Raw genomic sequence first — 25,561 nt, forward strand, 5'->3', positions numbered from 1 at the left:
TTTGCTATTTGTGTCTTATTTGATCTAATAGGAGTTTCATAATGATTAGGTTGTTAGAAGTGAACTGATATAAGTAGGACACGTGACATCCCAACTACTTTGAGAAAAAATACCTTATCGGAGTTATGCTTGTTGTTCACACAAGTATCTGCCCTCTCATTGGTTAGAATGGTCCCACCTGATCTTGCCTCCTCCCGACTGCCTTCCATTTTTTAAGACATTTATTTTCATTGTTAGAGTATCTGGTCAATATAATGGATAATCTGTGACCATAGAGTGTGTGTGTTCACCTGACAGGCCACGGCCCTTTCGTAGTTTCCCAGCGCCTCATAGGTCAGTCCCAGGTTCCCGTAGGCCCTCCCCTGACTCCTCACACTTCCTGTTTCCTCCGCAATCTCTAATGCCCTCTGGTGCCACTGGAGAGAGAGAGAGAGATGGATGGATGGACAAATGGACACAGACAGACAAACAATGGACCACTGCATGGGGAATATAATAACACCATTAAAAGAACAGCACCAACCTGTAGAGCTGTCTCGTTCTCTCCCATCAGCTGGTACACTCCACCCAGCGCCCCGCTTGCTTCGCCCTCTAATGCTCGGTCCTGGGAGGAACAGGTTTAGAACATAATATATTATATTATATATTATAGTTATAGCATATAGATTTATAACACATCTATAACAGATTTATAACATATCTATAACAGATTTATAAACACACACACATATATATATACATACATACATACATACATATATTTTATATTTTATATTCTTCAAATAGCCACCCTTTGCCTTAATGACAGCTTTGCACACCCTTGGCATTCTCTCAACCAGCTTCATGAGGTAGTCACCTGGTTTGGTAAAAGACCAAGTCCATATAATGGCAAGAACAGCTCAAAAAAGCAAAGAGAAACGACAGTTCATCATTACATTAAGACATGACGGTCAGTCAATACGGAACATTTCAAGAACTTTGAAAGTTTCTTCAAGTGCAATCGCAAAAACCATCAAGCACTATGATGAAACTGGCTCTCATGAGGACCGTCACAGGAATGGAAGACCCAGAGTTACCTCTGCTGCAGAGGATAAGCTCATTACAGTTACCAGCCTCAGAAATTGCAGCCCAAATAAATGCTTCACAAAATTCAAGTAATAGACACATCTCAACATCAACTGTTCAGAGGAGACTGCGTGAATCATGCCTTCATGGTCGAATTGCTGCAAAGAAACCACTACTAAATGACACCAATAAGAAGAAGAGACTTGCTTGGGCCAAGAAACACGAGCAATGGACATTAGACCGGTGGAAATCTGTCCTTTGGTCTGATGAGTCCAAATTGGAGATTTTTGGTTCCAACTGCCGTGTCTTTGTGAGACGCAGAGTAGGTGAACAGATGATCTCCGCATGTGTAGTTCCCACCGTGAAGCATGGAGGAGGAGGTGTGATGGTGTGGGGGTGCTTTGCTGGTGACACTGTCAGTGTTTATTTAGAACTCAAGGCACACTTAACCAGCATGGTTACCACAGCATTCTGCAGCGATACGCTATCCCATCTGGTTTGCGCTTAGTGGGACTATCATTTGTTTTTCACCAGGACAATGACCCAAAACACACCTCCAGGCTGGTAAGGGCTATTTGACCAAGAAGGAGAGTGATGGAGTGCTACATCAGATGACCTGGACTCCACAATCACCCAACCTCAATTGAGATGGTTTGAGTGAAGGAAAAGCAGCCAACAAGTGCTCAGCATGTGTGGGAACTCCTTCAAGACCGTTGGAAAAGCATTCCTCATGAAGCTGGTTGAAATAATGTAAAGAGTGTGCAAAGCTGTCATCAAGGCTACTTTGAAGAATGTAAAATCTAAAATATATTTTGATTTGTTTAACACTTTTTTGGTTACTACATGATTCCATATGTGTTATTTCATAGTTTTGATGTCTTCACTATTATTCTACAATGTAGAAAATAGAAAAAATAAAGAAAACCCTTGAATGAGTAGGTGTGTCCAAACCTTTGACTGGTACTGTATGTTTTTTAAAAAGGCAGTAAATGAGGCTGAATGAACTGTTTCGCTGCCAGACAAGGCTCCGCTGATAGCCAAGTGTAGCGGTGGTAAGGATTCACTCCATGGTCCTGAAAAGAAAGCTCTGCTGTTGGCACAGCTTTGTGTAGGCCCTAACAGTTTGTGGGCACCTTTTGTCACCGTTATAGTGCAATGGATGTATTGTTTAGTGTTGTGTTGTGTAGTGGCTTTGCTGGCATGCATCCCCCCAATTCTTTTTGGTTTGCCCCACCAAGATTTACATGCTAAAATCGCCACTGTATATCATTAGGAGCACCTGCTCTTTCCATGACATAGACTGACCAGGTGAATCCAGGTGAAAGCTACGATCCCTTATTGATGTCACTTGTTAAATCCACTTCAACCAGTGTAGATGAAGGGGAGGAGACAGATTAAAGAATGATTTTTAAGCCTTGAGACAATTGAGACATGGATTGTGTATGTGTGCCATTCAGAGGGTGAATGGGCAAGTTCCCTTGAACAGGGTTGGTAGTAGGTGCCAGGCGCACCGGTTTGAGTGTGTCAAGAACTGCAACGCTGCTGAGTTTTTCACGCTCAACAGTTTCTAGTGTGTATCAAGAATGGTCCACCACCCAAAGGACATCCAGCCAACTTGACACAACTGTGGGAAGCATTGGAGTCAACATGGGCCAGCATCCCTGTGGAACGCTTTCGACACCTTGTAGAGTCTATGCCCCGACGAATTGAGGCTGTTCTGAGGGCAAAAGGGGGTGCAACTCAATATTAGGAAGGTGTTCATAGTGTTTTGTACACTCAGTGTTTATATAGCAACAATGCTACCTGCCACCTCCACTACAGGTCTTTATTCCTACCTCCATCCCATCAGTCATTCATTCATTCGAGAGGTAGAAGTCTTACCCCTGCGGTGCAGGCGATGTTGAGCTGATGCTCCAGGCAGGATATGGCTTGTTCATAGTTCCCCAGCTGGCTGTGTAGGTCTCCCAGCTCCCCATATGCCTGGGCCTGGGCCTTCGTTCCTCCACTTCCTCCCTCCCCACCTCCCAATCCACCCAGCTCATGGGCCACCACCAGACGCTTCTCAAAACACACCAACGCCTGCTGGAGACTACCTAGAGATCTGACAGGAGAGCAGGAAGGAAGGAGTTATTTTTGTTTACCCCTATTTCTCTCTTTAGAGTTGCTAATGTAGGTACAGATGCAGATGAGTCACTAATGCACTCAGAACGAACCCTACCAATCATTTACATAAATGCATTTCATGTTAAGTACACAAAGTACACATAAGTCACACCATAAAACACTCCACTCAGTATCTCAAAACAGCAAAGGTTTCTAGTTTTTCACAGAGCTATATGAGCAACTTAAGAAAGCTAACAAGAAAACCAATTAGGCAATAACTTCAGGACATGTTAATTTTGCTAGTATGAGATGAAAATAAATGTGTACAGCTTTGGGTGATGGAATGTAAAAGAGGCTGTGTCTGCAAACTAACATCAAGCTGTGGCTTTTATCAGTTTAAGTACATTACTTATTATTTCATTACCCAGTCCTTCCCTCACCAGGGACCAGCAGAGAGAGAGAGAGAGAGAGAGAGAGAGAGAGAGAGAGAGAGAGAGAGAGAGAGAGAGAGAGAGAGAGAGAGAGAGAGAGAGAGAGAGAGAGAGAGAGAGAGAGAGAGAGAGAGAGAGAGAGAGAGAGAAAGAAAGAAAGAAAGAAAGAAAGAAAGAAAGAAAGAAAGAAAGAAAGAAAGAAAGAAAGAAAGAAAGAAAGAAAGAAAGAAATAAAGAAAGAAAGAAAGAGAAAAAGAGAGGAAAAGATTGAGAGAGAAAAGGAGAGGGGGGTTAAAAGAGAAAGAATAGAGAGAGATAAAGAGGAAGCGACAGACAGACAGAGAGAGTGAGAAAGAGTGTGTGTGTCTGTGTCTTTTACCTGTGTGCGTTGCCCAGTCCCCTGTAGGCTCTCTCCTGGTCCTGAACATGGTTGAGACTCTGAGCCACAGTCAGAAACATCTCACAGTACTTTATAGCTTCCTCAAAGTCTCCCAGAGAGTCATAACAGTCTGCTAGGTTCCCGTAGGCCCTGCCTCTGTCCAGCACACACTCAGCCCCACTCAGCTGCTCCAACATGGCCAACTGCTGCTCAAAATACCCAATGGCCTCCTCCAGGACGCCCATGTTCATTTTGGCGATGCCCATGTTGCCCTGGACCTGTGCCTCCACGCAGGCATCTCTGAGGTCCTGTGCCAGGGTGAGCTGGGCCTGGTAACACTGGAAGGCTGTGGGGTAGTCCGTCAGGGCCATGTGGACGGCTGCCAGGCGGCCCAGAGCACCACACTGCCCCCGCTGGTCGTCTAGAGCAGTGCGGGCAGACAGCTCCTGCTGGTGGAAGGACAGGGCCAGGTCGTACTGACAGAGGAGTCTGGGGGAGGACATTACTATTACTTCCCAGTCAATATTAACCTAAAACATATGAGAAGTTAATAAATTCAACTTTTTTAAGATGCTAACTGGACTAGAAGCCAACCTGTGGGCGGAGCCTAGCGCTGAGTAGGCGTCAGCCTCCATCTTGTGACCTTTCACCTCCTGAGCCAGGGTGAGCTGCTGCTGGTAGAACCTCACTGCCCCGGCCATATCACCCCGACACACACACACATCCCCCAAGTTCCCCAGGGCACGGAACACCGCCTGTACACACACACACAGAGTTTTAATGTAGAATCTCACCATCCCCGTCAACTCCCCCCCAACACACACGCAGACCCCCTTCTGACCCATTCCTCCATTCACAGTTGTGTTAATTACTATCTCTACCTGTGTGTTGTTCAGAGCCTGAGCCAGGGACAGCAGGTATCTCTGACAGTCCTCAGCCTTGCTATATTCCCTCAGGGCTTTGTAGGCCAGACCCAGGTTACAGTAGGCTTTAGCCTGGGACAACTTATCACCCAGGTCTTTAGCCAGGGCCAGGTCCTGCTCATAATACCTGTATGGAAAAAATAAGAAAATGGCTAACAGTGTGTGGCTAATTTTCTTCACAATGTTGAGACCTTTCTGTATTTATTTGGAGAGGTTGGGACAATCTTTATGAGTTATTATTATACATACAGATGTATGAAGAATGTGTCCTACCTGACGGCCTCCCTGTACTGTCCCAGGCAGTAGTGTGTGTAGGCCAGGTTGTGGCAGACCTTGCCCTCTCCCTCCAGGTCCTGTAGCTGAGGTGACAGGGTCAGGTACTGCTGGTAGTATGGAACTGCCTGGACATACTCCCCTCTACAGCAGTGGAAGTTACCCAGGTTACCTATACACACACACACACACACACACACACACACACACACACACACACACACACACACACACACACACACACACACACACACACACACACACACACACACTTTACCTATAGGAATCAATAAAGTATATTTAATATTTTTTTGAATTACTTTGTCCCTCTGTCCAGCCGTTACCTAGTGCCCTGGCCATGCTCTGCGTGTCTCGTAGCTCGCGTGCGATGGTCAGGTGGTGCAGGTAGTGCTGGAGAGCCTGGTCGTGAGCGCCCAGCGCCTGATAGGCTACAGCCAGGTTACCATGGGTAGAGGCCTGGGAGGGACGGTCATTCACCTGAGAGAGGAAAGAAAGGTCAATACCAGGGCCGCATTCAGCAGGACACAACGTTGGCCAACGTTCAGATATAAATGTATGATGTAGAACAAACATACCTCTTTGGTATATAGAATAAGGAATCACGTCAGCTCTAGTCATGGCATTTCTATCTGCAACGTTCCACATCGTTTCTTACTGAAAATGTCCCAGGTGTGTGTGTGTCTGCCTCCAGTGATATCTGCTACCTACGTTACCGTACAGCCTGGTCGTACAGTGGCTTGCGAAAGTATTCACCCCCCCTGGCATTTTTCCTATTTTGTTGCCTTACAACCTGGAATTAAAATTGATTTTTGGGGGGTTTGTAACATTTGATTTACACAACAGGCCTACCACTTTGAAGATGCAAAATAGTTTATCTTGTGAAACAAACAAGAAAACTTGAGCGTGCATAACTATTCACCCCCCCAAAGTCAATACTTTGTAGAGCAACCTTTTGCAGCAATTACAGCTGCAAGTCTCTTGGGGTATGTCTCTATAAGCTTGGCACATCTAGCCACTGGGATTGTTGCCCATTTTTCAAGGCAAAACTGCTCCAGCTCCTTCAAGTTGGATGGGTTCCGCTGGTGTACAGCAATCTTTAAGTCATACCACAGATTCTCAATTGGATTGAGGTCTGGCTTTGACTAGGCCATTCCAAGACATTTAAATGTTTCCCCTTAAACCGCTCAAGTGTTGCTTTAGCAGTATGCTTAGGGTCATTGTCCTGCTGGAAGGTGAACCTCCGTCCCAGTCTCAAATCTCTGGAAGACTGAAACAGGTTTCCCTCAAGAATTTCCCTGTATTTAGCGCCATCAATCATTTCTTCAATTCTGACCAGTTTCCCAGTCCCTGCCGATGAAAAACATCCCCACAGCATGATGCTGCCACCATCGTGCTTCACTGTGGGGATGGTGTTCTCGGGGTGATGAGAGGTGTTGGGTTTGCGCCAGACATAGTGTTTTCCTTGATGGCCAAAAAGCTACATTTTAGTCTCATCTGACCAGACTTTCTTCCATATGTTTGGGGAGTCTCCCACATGCCTTTCGGCGAACACCAAACTTTAAGCATTGGCTTTTTTCTGGCCACTCTTCTGTAAAGCCCAGCTCTGTGGAGTGTACGGCTTAAAGTGGTCCTATGGACAGATACTCCAATCTCCGCTGTGGAGCTTTGCAGCTCCTTCAGGGTTATCTTTGTTCTCTTTGTTGCCTCTGATTAATGCCCGCCTTGCCTGGTCCGTGAGTTTTGGTGGGTGGCCCTCTCTTGGCAGGTTTGTTGTGGTGCCATATTCTTTCAATTTTTTTTATAATGGATTTAATGGTGCTCTGTGGGATGTTCAAAGTTTCATATATTTATTTATAACCCAACCCTGATCTGTACTTCTCCACAACTTTGTCCCTGACCTGTTTGGAGAGCTCCTTGGTCTTCATGGTGCCGCTTGCTTGGTGGTGCCCCTTGCTTAGTGGTGTTGCAGACTCTGGGGCCTTTCAGAACAGGTGTATATATACTGAGATCATGTGACACTTAGATTGCACACAGGTGGACTTTATTTAACTAATTATGTGACTTCTGAAGGTAATTGGTTGCACCAGATATTATTTAGGGGCTTCATAGCAAAGGGGGTGAATACATATGCACGCACCACTTTTCCATTCTTAATTTTTTTGATTTTTTTTAAAGAAGATATTTTTTTCATTTCACTTCACCAATTTTGACTATTTTGTGTATGTCCATTACATGAAATCCAAATAAAAGTAAATTTAAACTACAGGTTGTAATGCAACAAAATAGGAAAAACTCCAAGGGGGATGAATACTTTTGCAAGGCACTGTATGTCCCCAAAGTGCTCTGTGTGTGTGTGTTCACGTGTGTGTGTTCAAGTGTGCATCCTCACCTCGAGTGATATGTGCAGTTCTTGCCTGTGGTAGCGTACAGCTTGGTCGTACATCCTCAGAGCGTTGTAGGCATTTCCCATGTTCCCATAGGCCCTGCCCTGAGCAGCATAGTCCCCCAGCTCCTGGACCAAACACAGGTGGGCCTTGTGGAGCTTCAACGCTGCATCGTACTCCCCCTTCATCTGGTGGATTATACCTGAAAGAGAGAGAGGCACAGAGGGGCGTTTTCAGTCCAGTGAGTGAGAGTGAGTGATGGCCAAACAGAGATTAGACATGAGGATGACCAATTAGGATCACAGCCGACTGTCTGACACTCGGCCTGTTCAGGAGGACGGAACATTATAGAACATTCAGATAGGGAATAGGGAATCGTGTCACATCCCTGAATACACAGATGTCTGTGAGTGTGTGTGTAGGTATGGGAGGGTATCAGTGCTCAAATATCGGCATCAAACACAAGAGAAGGGAGGAATGAAAGAGGGAGGGAGGAGAGGTAGGGGGTGTCGAGACAGCAGACGAAGATGGATCAGTAACACATGGCCCTGACGTCTGTTTGTCTGATCCAGTGTGTGTGTGAGAGTGTGTGTGTGTGTGTTTGTAGGCTAGGGGTCAGTCTTAAAATGGAGTGGAACATGAAATGAGCTAAGGTAGTTTGGCATTCTGAGTGGGGAAACGCTGTTTCCATTTGCTACTTTCTTTCATCCTGAGGTTTAGGTTAAAAGGAAGGGTACCTTCACACTTTCAATGTCCTTCTAATGTACATAAACATGTTGGTTAACAGTATCTGTCAATAATACATCAATTTTTTGTTACTTATGCCAAAAACTTTATTTGAAAGAATTTCTTGCCAGGAACATTTGAAATTGTAGACTTTAATAATCTATCAATGTACAGTACCAGTGAAATGTTTGGACACACCTACTCATTCAAGGGTTTTTCTTTATTTTTTACTTTTTTCTACATTGTAGAATAATAGTGAAGACTTCAAAACTATGAAATAACAAATGGAATCATGTAGAAACCCAAAAAGTGTTAAACAAATCAAAATATATTTTTATTTTTATTTAACTAGGCAAGTCAGTTAAGAACAAATTCTTATTTACAATGACGGCCTACACCGGCCAAACCTGGACAACGCTGGGCCAATTTTGCACCGCCCTATGGGACTCCCAATCACGGCCGGTTGTGATACAGCCTGGAATCGAACCAAGGGGTCTGTAGTGACACCTCAAGCACTGAGATGCAGTGCCTTAGACCGCTGCGCCACTCGCCACCCTTTGCCTTGATGACAGCTTTGCACACTCTTGGCTCATTTAGAGCAGAGTATGGTTTTACACACAGTGACCTCAGTTGTTATGATCTGTGGTGGTTCAGCCTTTGATCTACAGAAGTATGGATACGCCTTCTCTGTAAATGTGTGGTTAAAGGTGTGTAGGTGCTGTAATCGGACGTAAACAGCAGAACTAGCATAGAAGGACAGCTTTGCTTTGTCCGAGTCTAGCTAAACCATGATCCTCTGTGGCTTCTGCTTGATTGTCTCTGGTACACCATCAAGCACCCCTACAGTGAACTGTTTATCCTGATAGCTTTTTGGAGAACTGTTTTTCCTGCTAATGGACTCTTTTGCCACCGCTAATAACCAGTCGTCATTGTCCCCCACCTCCACCTCCCAGCTGTGAATCCCTGAGGTGAATCCCTTTGAACCCAGAATGTCAAAGTTCCCACTAAACCTCTCTGGGTTGTCTGGAAGACTCTTATCCTCAGTCTTCATTCTTAGGCTGGTCAGATCCTGGTGCCCAGGTGTTTGGCCACGTCGACCAGAGCTCCAGAGACAAGCGGAGGGTCAAGAGGAGAATCTCTGCTTTCATCTTCGTAGTCTTGTAGCTTTGCAGGAACGCGGCCTCATCACCTGACAGCTTCTCCTCTACCTCCCTGATTATTTTAGACAGAGATGACATCCTTTTAATCTTCTCCTCCTCTTCCTCCCTCAGCTTGGCTATCCTCTCTGCCTCTCCTTTCTCAGGAAGAGACGCAGCCTCTCAAATTCCTCTTTTATCTGTTTCTCAGTTTTCTGGGCCTGCGCCCTGATGTGAGATGCCCTTTCTCCCAGGAGGGTTTGGTCTTGTCAACAACAGCCATTTTATTCTGTATGGCCATCAGTGGTGTTCTGAGCACCTCCCTCTGGGTAGCAGAGGGGAGAGACAGACTGCCATCCTCTGGACAACTGGAGAGCGAATGAGAGAGTGGTTTATAGAAAGAGACAGTGTCAATGAGAGTGTGCGTGCGTATGTTGTGTGTATGTGTGTTCATATACAACATTGGTTAGATATAGAGGGACTGTCTAAGAGGATGCTAGTCATAATGCCAGTTTAACTTTGCCCAGCAACCCTAGCTACGGAACTGTAACGTGATATGTGGTGCTCCATATCGCCATTACGGCTTAGATACTGTAAAGTGTAGCAAATAACTTTTCAACTAACCTGTTCTTGGCAATACTTTCTTCGTTCTCGATTCGGGAAAAAAGTGTTTCTTATAAATGTCCAGTTGCAGGTGGTTCTACAAAAAACATAGAAACGACTAGATCCTGCAACGATGCTGGGAAATCCTAGATGTGCGGCAGCTAAGATGGCGAGGAAGATGGCGAGGAACCTCCTTGCGCGGTACAAAACATAGACTTAATATCTTTAAGAATTGTCTCTGGTTTTTGTAGAACCACCTGCAACTGGACATTTATAAGATACACTTTTTTCCTGAATCAAGAATGAAGAAAGTATCTCCAAGAACAGGTTAGTTGAAAAATTCCTTGCTACACTTTACAGTAGCTAAGCTATAACTGCGATATGGAGCATCACATACAGTGAGGGAAAAAAGTATTTGATCCCCTGCTGATTTTGTACTTTTGCCCACTGACAAAGAAATGATCAGTCTATAATTTTAATGGTAAGTTTATTTGAACAGTGAGAGACAGAATAACAACAAAAAAATCCAGAAAAACGCATGTCAAAAATGTTATGCATTGATTTGCATTTTAATGAGGGAAATAAGTATTTGACCCCCTCTCAATCAGAAAAATATCTGGCTCCCAGGTGTCTTTTATACAGGTAACGAGCTGAGATTAGGAGCACACTCTTAAAGGGAGTGCTCCTAATCTCAGTTTGTTACCTGTATAAAAGACACCTGTCCACAGAAGCAATCAATCAATCTGTTTCCAAACTCTCCACCATGGCCAAGGCCAAAGAGCTCTCCAAGGATGTCAGGGACAAGATTGTAGACCTACACAAGGCTGGAATGGGCTACAAGACCATCGGCAAGCAGCTTGTTGAGAAGGTGACAACAGTTGATGCGATTATTCGCAAACGGAAGAAACACAAAAAAACTGTCAATCTCCGTCGGCCTGGGGCTCCATGCAAGATCTCGCCTTGTGAGTTGCAATGATCATGAGAACGGTGAGGAATCAGCCCAGAACTACACAGGAGGATCTTGGCAATGATCTCAAGGCAGCTGGGATCATAGTCACCAAGAAAACAATTGGTAACACACTACGCCGTGATGGACTGAAATCATGCAGTGCCCGCAAGGTCCCCCTGCTCAAGAAAGCACATATACAGGGTCGTCTGAAGTTTGCCAATGAACATCTGAATGATTCAGAGGAGAACGTTGTGGTCAGATGAGACCAAAATCGAGCTCTTTGGCATCAACTCAACTCGCCGTGTTTGGAGGAGGAGGAATGCTGCCTATGACCCCAAGAACACCATTCCCACCGTCAAACATGGAGGTGGAAACATTATGCTTTGGGGGTGTTTTTCTGCTAAGGGGACATGACAACTTCACCGCATCAAAGGGACAATGGACAGGGCCATGTACTGTTAAATCTTGGGTGAGAACCTCCTTTCCTCAGCCAGGGCATTGAAAATGGGTCGTGGATGGGTATTCCAGCATGACAATAACCCAAAACACACGGCCAAGGCAACAAAGGAGTGGCTCAAGAAAAAGCACATTAAGGTCCTGGAGTGGCCTAGCCAGTCTCCAGACCTTAATCCCGTAGGAAATCTGTGGAGGGAGCTGAAGGTACGAGTTGCCAAACGTCAGCCTCGAAACCTTAATGACTTGGAGAAGATCTGCAAAGAGGAGTGGGACAAAATCCCTCCTGAGATGTGTGCAAACCTGGTGGCCAACTACAAGAAACGTCTGACCTCTGTGATTGCCAACAAGGGTTTTGCCACCAAGTACTAAGTCATGTTTTGCAAATCAATTTCTAACATTTTTGACATGCGTTTTTCTGGATTTTTTGTTGTTATTCTGTCTCTCACTGTTCAAATAAACCTACCATTAAAATTATAGACTGATCATGTCTTTGTCAGTGGGAAAACGTACAAAATCAGCATGGGATCAAATACTTTTTTCCCTCACTGTATACACCTGTTCTGAAAGGCCCCAGAGTCTGCAACACCAATAAGCAAGGGGCACCACCAAGCAACCGGCACCATGAAGACCAAGGAGCTCTTCAAACAGGTCAGGGACAAAGTTGTGGAGAAGTACAGATCAGTGTTGGGTTATAAAAAAATATCAGAAACTTTGAACATCCCATGGAGCACCATTAAATCTATTATTAAAAAATTGAAAGAATCTGGCACCACAACAAACCTGCCAAGAGAGGGCCGCCCACCAAAATTCACAGACCAGGCATGGAGGGCATTAATCACTGAGACAACAAAGAGACCAAAGATAACCTTGAAGGAGCTGCAAAGCTCACCTCTCATCACCCCGAGAACACCATCCCCACAGTGAAGCATGGTGGTGGCAGCATCATGCTGTGGGTATGTTTTTCATCGGCAGGGACTGGGAAACTGGTCAGAATTGAAGTAATGATCGATGGCGCTAAATACAGGGAAATTCTTGAGGGAAACCTGTTTCAGTCTTCCAGAGATTTGAGACTGGGACGGAGGTTCACCTTCCAGCAGGACAATGACCCTAAGCATACTGCTAAAGCAACACTCGAGTGGTTTAAGGGGAAACATTTAAATGTCTTGGAATGGCCTAGTCAAAGCCCAGACCTTAATCCAATTGAGAATCTGTGGTATGACTTAAAGATTGCTGTACACCAGCGGAACCCATCCAACTTGAAGGAGCTGGAGCAGTTTTGCCTTGAAGAATGGGCAAAAATTCCAGTGGCTAGATGTGCCAAGCTTATACAGACTTACCCCAAGAGACTTGCAGCTGTAATTGCTGCAAAAGCTGGCTCTACAAAGTATTGACTTTGGGGGGTATTGTGCACTGCAGAATCTCTCAATGCTATGTGCATATGCACACTCTTAATATAATGGTTCACTGTGCAATGTGTGCATCGTCGAAAAAGCCCAGTTGCTAGCGTTGCAATTATTGAACTTTAACTCACTTGACTGTTGTAAAAAAAAGTTAAAACAAAAGTTGGTATATTATTGACCATGCATTGCATTAAGCTAGCCCAACGAGACAAGCTAGTTTAATAGATTAATTAACCTAAAGAACTAGGATATTTAGCAAAATCTCTTAGCAGCTACAGTTGAAGTTGGAAGTTTACATACAGTACACCTTAGCAAAATATATTTAAACTCAGTTTTTCACAATTCCTGACATTTAATCCTAGTAAGAATTCCCTGTTTTAGGTCAGTTAGGATCACCACTTTATTTTAAGAATGTGAAATGTCAGAATAATAGTAGAGAGAATGATTTATTTCAGCTTTTATTTATTTAATCACATTCCCAGTGGGTCAGAAGTTCACATACACTCAATTAGTATTTGGTAGCATTGCCTTTAAATTGTTCAACTTGGGTCAAACGTTTCGGGTAGCCTTCCACAAGCTTCCCACAATAAGTTGGGTGAATTTTGGCCCATTTCTCCTGACAGAGCTGGTGTAACTGAGTCAGGTTTGTAGGCCTCCTTCCTCGCACACACTTTTCAGTTCTGCCCACAAATGTTCTATAGGATTGAGGTCAGGGCTTTGTGATGGCCACTACAATACCTTGACTTTGTTGTCCTTAAGCCATTTTGCCACAACTTTGGAAGTATGCTTGGGGCCATTGTCCATTTGGAAGACCCATTTGCGACCAAGCTTTAACTTCCTGACTGATGTCTTGAGATGTTGCTTCAATTTATCCACATCATTTTCCTTCCTCATGATGCCATCTATTTTATGAAAGGCACCAGTCCCTCCTGCAGCAAAGCACCCCCACAGCATGATGCTGCCACCCCCGTGCTTCACGGTTGGGATGGTGTTCTTCGGCTTGCAAGCAACCCTCTTTTTCCTCCAAACATAACGATGGTCATTATGGCTAAACAGTTCTATTTTTGTTTCATCAGACTAGAGGACATTTCTCCAAAAAGTATGATGTTTGTCCCCATGTGCAGTTGCAAACCGTAGTCTGGCTTTTTTTATGGCGGTTTTGGAGCAGTGGCTTCTTCCTTGCTGAGCAGCCTTTCAGGTTATGTCAGAGGCACTGAGTTTGAAGGTAGGCCTTGAACTACATCCACAGATACACCTCCAATTGACTCAAATTATGTCAATTAGCCTATCAGAAGCTTCTAAAGCCATGACATCATTTTCTGGAATTTTCCAAGCTGTTTAAAGGCACAGTCAACTTAGTATATGTAAACTTCTGACCCACTGGAATTGTGATACAGTGAATTATAAGTGAAATAATCTGTCTGTAAACTAACCGACTTGCCAAAACTATAGTTTGTTAACAAGACATTTGTGGAGTGGTTGAAAAATGAGTTTTAATGACTCCAACCTAAGTGTATGTAAACTTTCGACTTCATCTGTATATGCAGCAGTGCATATGCACACTCTTCATTCATTGGTGTACAATGTGTGCATCAGTGAAAAAGAAGCAGACTAGCTTGCATTGTAATTGAACCTCAACTCACCTCTTGTAAAACATTTAAATGTAAATACAGCTACTAAGGTTTTATTGTGGTGGTGTGATGTAATCCATGCATTCATTGAATGTACATCGCCTGGGGACGAGGTTACTCGCTATGTGCATAATCATCCATGTTTCGCACATTTTCATTCTCATTTTATTCACAGTGTGAGTGAGTAGTGAGTCTCAGCCTAGTCTGTCTCGACATGCCAATACCAGGTAAAAAAAAGGGCCAGAATGTGCAGCCTATGTGAAGGTGAAGGTTACACCTTCTTCCAATGTCCAGTGTCGTACGCGGGCAGGTAAGAAGAGGTGCAGCCTCTAATCCAAGGTCTGACCTCTGACCCGGTGGAGAAGAGAGAAGAAAAGGAGCGAAAACAAACCAACTTATTTATTATAAACTACGGACAATGTCACTATTCAAAGAAAATAGATATAATCCCTGAGAGACAATACATTTTTTATGCTTTTTGTTAAGTCAGTAATTACTATGGTTAAAAAATGCTAAAATAGATTTTGGAAACTTAATGTGAAATGTCTGGAAAACAAAGATATGATAAATTAATTGAAGTTTGAAACAGAAAATATGTGAACTGAAAATATTAACGAAAACTGACATTGACCTGTGTTTTTTTTTAAATCAAGTTCCAATATTTAGATGAAGCACAACATAATAGATAGGCCTATATAGAGATATTTAAATGATATCTTAATCTGAATTTTAAGAGGTACAACTACATTAGAAAAAATCTAATGTATATGAATTGGAAAATGAAATAGCCTAGATGGAAAACTCTTCACTTTTGAATTCCTTATAATCATTCTCAATCTTTTTGTATTATGAACTGTAAATGTGATATAATGTATTGTTTTGTATTTATGTTAATCACCTCTTTTTGATCCCATACAACTAGTGAAATATAACCCCCCCCCAAAAAAAAATATATATATACACTCAGTGGCCAGTTTATTAGGAACACCAATCTAGTACCGGGTCAGACCACCTTTTGCCTCCAAAACAGCCTGAATTCTTCAGGGCATGGATTCTACAAGGTTTGGCGTTCAAACATTGATCAATGGGTATCAAAGGACCTAACGTGTGCCAGGAAAACATTCCCCACACCATTACACCACCGCCACCACCAGCCTGTACCGTTGACACCAGGCAGGATGGGGCCATGGACTCATGCTGCTTACGCCAAATCCTGACTCTGCCATCAGCATGACGCAACAGGAACTGGGATTCGTTGGACCAGGCAATGTTTTTCCACTCCTCAATTGTCCAGTGTTGGTGATCGCGTGCCCACTGGAGCATCTTCTCCTTGTTTTTAGCTGATAGGAGTGGAACCCGGTGTGGTTGTCTGCTGCAACAGCCCATCCGTGACAAGGACCGACGAGTTGTGGATTCCGAGATGCCGTTCTGCACACCACTGTTGTACTGCGCCGTTATTTGCCTGTTTGTGGCTCGCATGTTAGCTTGCACGATTCTTGCCATTCTCCTTCGACCTCTCTCATCAACGAGCTGTTTTCGCCCACAGGAGTGCCGCTGACTGGATGTTTTTTGTTTGTCGCACCATTCTCGGTAAACCCTAGCCACTGTCGTGCGTGAAAACCCAGGAGGCCGGCTGTTTCTGAGATACTGGAACCGGCGCGCCTGGCACCAACGATCATACCACGTTCAAAGTCACATAGGTCACTCGTTTTGCCCTTTCTGATATTCAATGGAACAGTAACTGAATGCCTCAATGCCTGTCTGCCTGCTTTAAATAAGCCACGGCCACGTGACTCTCAGTCTGTAGGAGCTAACCATTTTCGTGAATGGGCTGGTGTGTATATACAGTGGGGAGAACAAGTATTTGATACACTGCCGATTTTGCAGGTTTTCCTACTTACAAAACATGTAGAGGTCTGTAATTTTTATCATAGGTACACTTCAACTGTGAGAGACGGAATCTAAAACAAACATCCAGAAAATCACATTGTATGATTTTTAAGTAATTAATTTGCATTTTATTGCATGACATAAGTATTTGATACATCAGAAAAGCAGAACTTAATATTTGGTACAGAAACCTTTGTTTGCAATTACAGAGATCATACGTTTCCTGTAGGTCTTGACCAGGTTTGCACACACTGCAGCAGGGATTTTGGCCCACTCCTCCATACAGACCTTCTCCAGATCCTTCAGGTTTCGGGGCTATCGCTGGGCAATACGGACTTTCAGCTCCCTCCAAAGATTTTCTATTGGGTTTAGGTCTGGAGACTGGATAGGCCACTCCAGGACCTTGAGATGCTTCTTACGGAGCCACTCCTTAGTTGCCCTGGCTGTGTGTTTTGGGTCGTTGTCATGCTGGAAGACCCAGCCACGACCCATCTTCAATGCTCTTACTGAGGGAAGGAGGTTGTTGGCCAAGATCTCACGATACATGGCCCCATCCATCCTCCCGTCAATACGGTGCAGTTGTCCTGTCCCCTTTGTAGAAAAGCATCCCCAAAGAATGATGTTTCCACCTCCATGCTTCACGGTTGGGATGGTGTTCTTGGGGTTGTACTCATCCTTCTTCTTCCTCCAAACACGGCGAGTGGAGTTTAGACCAAAAAGCTCTATTTTTGTCTCATCAGACCACATGACCTTATCCCATTCCTCCTCTGGATCATCCAGATGGTCATTGGCAAACTTCAGACGGGCCTGGACATGCGCTGGCTTGAGCAGGGGGACCTTGCGTGCGCTGCAGGATTTTAATCCATGACGGCGTAGTGTGTTACTAATGGTTTTCTTTGAGACTGTGGTCCCAGCTCTATTCAGGTCATTGACCAGGTCCTGCCGTGTAGTTCTGGGCTGATCCCTCACCTTCCTCATGATCATTGATGCCCCACGAGGTGAGATCTTGCATGGAGCCCCAGACCGAGGGTGATAGACGTCATCTTGAACTTCTTCCATTTTCTAATAATTGTGCCAACAGTTGTTGCCTTCCCACCAAGCTGCTTGCCTATTGTCCTGTAGCCCATCCCAGCCTTGTGCAGGTCTACAATTTTATACCTGATGTCCTTACACAGCTCTCTGGTCTTGGCCATTGTGGAGAGGTTGGAGTCTGTTTGATTGAGTGTGTGGACAGGTGTCTTTTATACAGGTAACGAGTTCAAACAGGTGCAGTTAATACAGGTAATGAGTGGAGAACAGGAGGGCTTCTTAAAGAAAAACTAACAGGTCTGTGAGAGCCGGAATTCTTACTGGTTGGTAGGTGATCAAATACTTCTGTCATGCAATAAAATGCAAATTAATTACTTAAAAATCATATAATGTGATTTTCTGGATTTTTGAATCTCACAGTTGAAGTGTACCTATGATAAAAATTACAGACCTCTACATGCTTTGTAAGTAGGAAAACCTGCAAAATCGGCAGTGTATCAAATACTTGTTCTCCCCACTGTATATAAATCCAGTACCAGTCAAAAGTTTGGACACACCTACTCATTCCAGGGTTTTTCTTTATTTTTACTATTTTCTACATTGTAGAATAATAGTGAAGACATCAAAACTATGAAATAACACATATGGAATCATGTAGTAACCAAAAAAGTGTTAAACAAATCCAAATATATTTGAGATTTGAGATTCTTCAAAGTAGCCACCCTTTGCCTTGATGACAGCTTTGCACACTCTTGGCATTCTCTCAACCAGCTTCATGAGGTAGTCACCTGGATTGCATTTCAATTAACAGGTGTGCCATGTTAAAAGTGTTTTTATGTTTTTTTAATTTAGGGATAGCCAGGGGCACATTCCAACATTCAGACATAATTTACAAAGAAAGCATTTGTGTTTAGTGAGTCCGCCATATCAGAGGCAGTAGGGGATGTTCTCTTGATAGGTGCATGAATTGGACAATTTTCCTGTCCTTTTAAGCATTCAAAATGTAACGAGTACTTTTGGGTGTCAGGGAAAATGTATAGAGTAAAAAGTATTACTACGTGGTACCGCTGTTTTGTTCTGTTCGTATTCATTCGCATTCGCAGTTGTGTCGGTATTCTAAACCAAACTGCTATTCATTATTTTTGTTTGTATACATGAATAACTAGGCTACTACTTTCAGCATTTATTTTGCATTATTTTGGTAAGACAGCTCTGTGTAAGGCTGCATTCACATAAGGCAATTCACCTATTACAAACAGCCTATCTATCTTGTAGCCTATATTCATTACCGAAACGGCCTAGCTGTAGGGTGCTGTCCATTGTGCTGATACAGCGCAGCAGAGATAGGCTACAGATTTCAAAAGCACTCAATGATCTCGGTGCATTTGAACTTTATGTTTATTGTGGTATAGCATGTTTATTTAAGCAGAATTCAATATAAGTTCAATACAAGAGCCCCAAAAAATGTAGCCCCCTCGCCAATTTCAACTGCCCCCTTAGTCACTTTATCCTGGCGCTGGGTCTAGCGGTCAGTTCACAATGAAGCTGGTGGGAGGTGGGAGGTGTGCTAGCTTAGCCAGCTAATCCTAGGAGGACTCCGGTACACAGCAGGCGGGAAGCAGGGGGGCGAGTTAACGGTGTCACCCTAGCCTCCCATCTGCTGTGCTAGTGGGAGGCAGGGACGACCGGTAGACAGTGTTTCCGGTACACAGCATGCGGGAGGCGGGGGTGACACCATGTACTAGCTATCTAACTAGCAAGCTAGCACACTGTGTCGCTAATTAGCAAGCTAGCTAGTTAGCTAGCTCTTCCCCTAGCGACCGGTAGACCGTGTCCTTCGCCCCCACCTGTTGGGCACTATTTTCCCGCAGTTCTGTTAACGACAGTGAGGGCAGCTGTTCCGCAGGCGGCAGCGATGGACACTGTCTACTGGTGGAGGCAGGGGCCAGTGGTGTAAAATACTTTCAAGTACTACTTAAGTCTTTTTTTTTTGGTATCTGTACTTTACTTAACTATTTATAACTTTTAATTTTACTTCACTACATTCCTAAAGAAAATAATGTACTTTTTACTCCATACATTTTCCCTGAGACCCAAAAGTACTTGTTATATTTCGAATGCTTAGCAGAACTGGAAAATGGTCAAATTCATGCACATATCAACAGAACATCCTCAGTCATCCCTACTGCCTCTGATTTGGCGGACTCACTAAACACAAATGCTTTGTTTGTAAATTATGTCTGAGTGTTGGAGTGCGCCCCCGACAATCCGAAAAAGAAAAAAAAACATTTGTGCTGTCTGGTTTGCTTAATATAAGGAATGTGAAATGATTTATACTTCTGCTTTTACTTTTGATAGTTAGTATATTTAAAACCAAATACTTTTATACTTTTACTCAAGTAGTATTTTACTGGGTGACTTTCACTTTTACTTGAGTCATTTTCTATTAAGGTATCTTTACTTTTACTCAAGTATGACAATTGAGTACTTTTTCCACCACTGGCGGGAGTGAAAAAAAACTAAAAAAGCTGCTCTCGGGTCAGCTTTCTCCATTCAATATCTTACCTTAACATTAGAATTGTTCCACAATACTGATGACGGATCAGCTCCTAAAGATACAGTGAGGGAAAAAAGTATTTGATCCCCTGCTGATTTTGTACGTTTGCCCACTGACAAAGAAATTATCAGTCTATAATTTTAATGGTGGGTTTATTTGAACAGTGAGAGACAGAATAACAACAAAAAAATCAAGAAAAAACGCATGTCAAAAATGTTATAAATTGATATGCATTTTAATGAGGGAAATAAGTATTTGACCCCCTCTCAATCAGAAGGATTTCTGGCTCCCAGGTGTCTTTTATACAGGTAACGAGCTGTATAAAAGACACCTGTCCACAGAAGCAATCAATCAATCAGATTCCAAACTCTCCACCATGGCCAAGACCAAAGAGCTCTCCAAGGATGTCAGGGACAAGATTGTAGACCTACACAAGGCTGGAATGGGCTACAAGACCATCGCCAAGCAGCTTGGTGAGAAGGTGACAACAGTTGGTGCGATTATTCACAAATGGAAGAAACACAAAATAACTGTCAATCTCCCTCTGCCTGGGGCTCCATGCAAAATCTCACCTCGTGGAGTTGCAATGATCATGAGAACGGTGAGGAATCAGCCCAGAACTACACAGGAGGATCTTGTCAATGATCTCAAGGCAGCTGGGACCATAGTCACCAAGAAAACAATTGGTAACACACTACGCCGTGAAGGACTGAAATCCTGCAGCGCCCGCAAGGTCCCCCTGCTCAAGAAAGCACATATACAGGGCTGTCTGAAGTTTGCCAATGAACATCTGAATGATTCAGAGGAGAACTGGGTGAAAGTGTTGTGGTCAGATGAGACCAAAATCGAACTCTTTGGCATCAACTCAACTCGCCATGTTTGGAGGAGGAGGAATGCTGCCTATGACCCCAAGAACACCATCCCCACTGTAAAACATGGAGGTGTAAACATTATGCTTTGGGGGTGTTTTTCTGCTAAGGGGACAGGACAACTTCACCGCATCAAAGGGACGATGGACGGGGCCATGTACCGTCAAATCTTGGGTGAGAACCTCCTTCCCTCAGCCAGGGCATTGAAAATGGGTTGTGGATGGGTATTCTATCATGACAATGTCCCAAAACACACGGCCAAGGCAACAAAGGAGTGGCTCAAGAAGAAGCACATTAAGGTCCTGGAGTGGCCTAGCCAGTCTCCAGACCTTAATCCCATAGAAAATCTGTGGAGGGAGCTGAAGGTTTGAGTTGCCAAACGTCAGCCTTGAAACCTTAATGACTTGGAGAAGATCTGCAAAGAGGAGTGGGACAAAATCCTTCCTGAGATGTGTGCAAACCTGGTGGCCAACTACAAGAAATCTCTGACCTCTGTAATTTCCAACAAGGGTTTTGCCACCAAGTACTAAGTCATGTTTTGCAGAGGGGTCAAATCATTATTTCCCTCATTAAAATGCAAATCAATTCATAACATTTTTGACATGCTTTTTTCTGGATTTTTTTGTTGTTATTCTGTCTCTCACTGTTCAAATAAACATACCATTAAATTATAGACTGATCATGTCTTTGTCAGTGGGCAAACGTACAAAATCAGCAGGGGATCAAATACTTTTTTCCCTCACTGTATATTATCAACTATGGTTGCAAATATTGAGGCGGCTTATTCTAATGTTTACCCTATAATAATGCACTAAATCAAGATTTGGCACATCATTGCGCATGTTAGACTACACATCATGAAAGATATTGAGGCAAAAATTGGACAGTAGCCAAATAGCCAAATAAAACTCAATTGAATGAACATGAAATTGATTTAAATATCATTGAAATATATAGGCCTATAGCTGTCACGCCCTGACTCAGAGGACGCTTATATGTTGAGTCAGGGTGTGTATATTCCTTGTTGTGATTTTCTATGCTGTATTTTCTATGTTTAGATCTAGTATGTCTAGATCTATGTTGGCCGGTGTGGTTCCCAATCAGAGGCAGCTGTCGCTCGTTGTCTCTGATTGGGGACAATACTTAGGCAGCCTATTGGCACTAGTGGGTTGTGGGATCTTGTCCGTGTGAGGTATGTTGTTTGTGTACCTTGGACTTCACGCGTCGTTAGTTTGTTGTTTTTGTCGTTGTTTATTCGGTTCAAATAAACATGTATGCATATCACGCTGCGCCTTGGTCTGACCCGTTCATCAACGAACGTGACAATAGCCTATACTGTAGGTCCCGCAAACTCAACTCTGGACCTCGAAGCCAGTTCCACTGCATTTTTCTATTGTTCCCATCTAATCAGGGATGATTTAGACCTGGGACACCAGGTGTGTGCAATTAATTATCAGGTAGAACAGAAAACCAGCTGGCTCCGGACCTCGTAGGGTAAGAGTTGAGTACCCCTGCTGTAGGTATTCATCTCGGTTTTCATTTGAAGCATATTTTTATTCTTTGCTTGTTTGTAATAATTGCAAAGACATTGGCAACTTTGTATTTGTAGTCAACTTCTTTGTGAAGTTATCTGTGGTCCCAGAGAGACAGATAAACTGTGATTCTTTGTTTAGCGGAGATCTTCTGTGTATAAAGTGATGCGGGAGGGCAAAAAAGCATCTTAGCTGTACTTTTCAACCCATATTAATCATCTCCAGCACCAAACTAGTGTCTTCATACACTGAGTGTACAAAACATGCGCTTTCCATGACATAAACTGACCAGGTGAATCCAGGTGAAAGCTATGATCCCTTATTTATGTCACTTGTTAAATCCACTTCAATCAGTGTAGATGAAGGGGAGGAGACAGGTTAAAGAAGGATTTTTAAGCCTTGAGACAATTGAGACAAGGATTGTGTGTGTGTGCCATTCAGAGGGTGAATGGGCAAGACAAAATATTTAAGTGCCTTTGAACAGGGTATGGTAGTAGGTGCCAGGCGCACCGGTTTGTGTCAAGAACTGCAACGCTGCAGGGTTTTTCACGCTCAACAGTTTCCTGTGTGTATTAGGAATGGTCCACCACCCAAAGGACATCCAGCCAACTTGACACAACTGTGGGAAGTATTGGAGTCAAAAAGAGTGTGCTTGCACTCCCATAAAGCTGCACTATGCAGAAATTGCTCCGCCATTTCCTGGTTGCTAAAATTCTAATCGTTTCCTAATTTCAGTTTATGTGGCAAAACAAGCGTGTATAGTGTAGAGAATCATTGTACCATCGAAGCCGCTGTGAAATATCATTTCCATAACCAATAATATTGTATTTTCAGCTGTTTGAAGCTGGTGTACAAAACTGAAAGTAAAAGACGCAAAAACTAAACCTAAGAACGGGAAGCATAGAAATTGCGCACATAGGACAGATTGAAAGCAAGTATAAGAAGCAGTAAATGAGAATTACAGATCTATAACTCTAAACTATAATTTGGTCGGGTCGGCCAAAAAGTTACATATTGCAGCTTTAAAAGACCTTCGCTTGAAAAACAAAAAACCAGCAATAGTACTCTTTTTCCATTTTGAGACGCCGTAGCCAGTATACACTTCCTCAAAATAGTCAGAATTAATCTAAGAAATCTGTCATTCATTTGGACATTTTTGCCGAGGAGATCTTAGTCATGCAATTGTACATCTAACTAAGATGTTTGGTGCAGTATCTCTCAATGAAAACATTTTCATGAAAACGAGTCATCTCTCGTAGAATGACAACAAAGACTGAAGAATCCCTACTGTTGACCAATAACCTACGAAGGGGCGTAGACGTCGGCTACCGACTTCGGCTACCGTCCGACTTTGGCTTGCCTCAAGAAATGTTTTTGTGTGCCTGAACAGCCTAAAAAACACTTACTGAAGTCCAAAACAAACAAAAATGTCACAAAATGTAATCATAATATATACACGATTCTTCCGAACTGTTTCGGCTGGAAAGCATGCAGACACCTTTAGCAGCCTGCGTCAGCAAAGATTTGGATATACAGTGGGGAAAAAATGTATTTAGTCAGCCACCAATTGTGCAAGTTCTCCCACTTAAAAAGATGAGAGAGGCCTGGTAGGTACACGTCAACTATGACAGACAAATTGAGAAAAAAAATCCAGAAAATCACATTGTAGGATTTTTAATGAATTTATTTGCAAATTATGGTGGAAAATAAGTATTTGGTCACCTACAAACAAGCAATATTTCTGGCTCTCACAGACCTGTAACTTCTTCTTTAAGAGGCTCCTCTGTCCTCCACTCGTTACCTGTATTAATGGCACCTGTTTGAACTTGTTATCAGTATAAAAGACACCTGTCCACAACCTCAAACAGTCACACTCCAAACTCCACTATGGCCAAGACCAAAGAGCTGTCAAAGGACACCAGAAACAAAATTGTAGACCTGCACCAGGCTGGGAAGACTGAATCTGCAATAGGTAAGCAGCTTGGTTTGAAGAAATCAACTGTGGGAGCAATTATTAGGAAATGGAAGACATACAAGACCACTGATAATCTCCAAGATCTCACCCCGTGGGGTCAAAATGATCACAAGAACGGTGAGCAAAAATCCCAGAACCACACGGGGGGACCTAGTGAATGACCTGCAGAGAGCTGGGACCAAAGTAACAAAGCCTACCATCAGTAACACACTACGCCGCCAGGGACTCAAATCCTGCAGTGCCAGACGTGTCCCCCTGCTTAAGCCAGTACATGTCCAGGCCCGTCTGAAGTTTGCTAGAGTGCATTTGGATGATCCAGAAGAGGATTGGGAGAATGTCATATGGTCAGATGAAACCAAAATATAACTTTTTGGTAAAAACTCAACTCGTCGTGTTTGGAGGACAAAGAATGCTGAGTTGCATCCAAAGAACACCATACCTACTGTGAAGCATCGGGGTGGAAACATCATGCTTTGGGGCTGTTTTTCTGCAAAGGGACCAGGACGACTGATCCGTGTAAAGGAAAGAATGAATGGGGCCATGTATCGTGAGATTTTGAGTGAAAACCTCCTTCCATCAGCAAGGGCATTGAAGATGAAACGTGGCTGGGTCTTTCAGCATGACAATGATCCCAAACACACCGCCCCGGGCAACGAAGGAGTGGCTTCATAAGAAGCATTTCAAGGTCCTGGAGTGACCTAGCCAGTCTCCAGATCTCAACCCCATAGAAAATCTTTGGAGGGAGTTGAAAGTCTGTGTTGCCCAGCGACAGCCCCAAAACATCACTGCTCTAGAGGAGATCTGCATGGAGGAATGGGCCAAAATACCAGCAACAGTGTGTGAAAACCTTGTGAAGACTTACAGAAAACGTTTGACCTGTGTCATTGCCAACAAAGGGTATATAACAAAGTATTGAGAAACTTTTGTTATTGACCAAATACTTATTTTCCACCATAATTAGCAAATAAATTAATTAAAAATCCTACAATGTGATTTTCTGGAAAAAAAATTCTCATTTTGTCTGTCATAGTTGACGTGTACCTATGATGAAAATTACAGGCCTCTCTCATCTTTTTAAGTGGGAGAACTTGCACAATTGGTGGCTGACTAAATACTTTTTTTCCCCACTGTATATGTCTCCACCCTAACAATGGTCGTTGTCCACACAGCAGAATGGCGGGCTGTCAAGCTCCCGCCTATCCCTCTCTTTGGATTGGTGGATACATCTA

General features: G+C 43.4%; 1 protein-coding gene across 1 annotated transcript in view; it reads right to left on the minus strand.

Annotated features, from left to right (window-relative positions):
- The window catches only part of LOC121582239 (tetratricopeptide repeat protein 28-like), a 70,255-nt gene that overhangs the window by 12,287 nt on the left and 32,407 nt on the right, over positions 1-25,561 (minus strand). The window contains 9 exon segments of the mRNA XM_041897913.1: positions 291-416; positions 524-604; positions 2,947-3,166; positions 3,979-4,467; positions 4,573-4,733; positions 4,860-5,028; positions 5,175-5,346; positions 5,519-5,672; positions 7,585-7,781. Coding sequence (XP_041753847.1) covers positions 291-416; positions 524-604; positions 2,947-3,166; positions 3,979-4,467; positions 4,573-4,733; positions 4,860-5,028; positions 5,175-5,346; positions 5,519-5,672; positions 7,585-7,781 — 1,769 coding nt within the window.

Source organism: Coregonus clupeaformis, chromosome 15, assembly GCF_020615455.1.
Source record: "Coregonus clupeaformis isolate EN_2021a chromosome 15, ASM2061545v1, whole genome shotgun sequence".
NCBI classification, from domain to species: domain Eukaryota; kingdom Metazoa; phylum Chordata; class Actinopteri; order Salmoniformes; family Salmonidae; genus Coregonus; species Coregonus clupeaformis.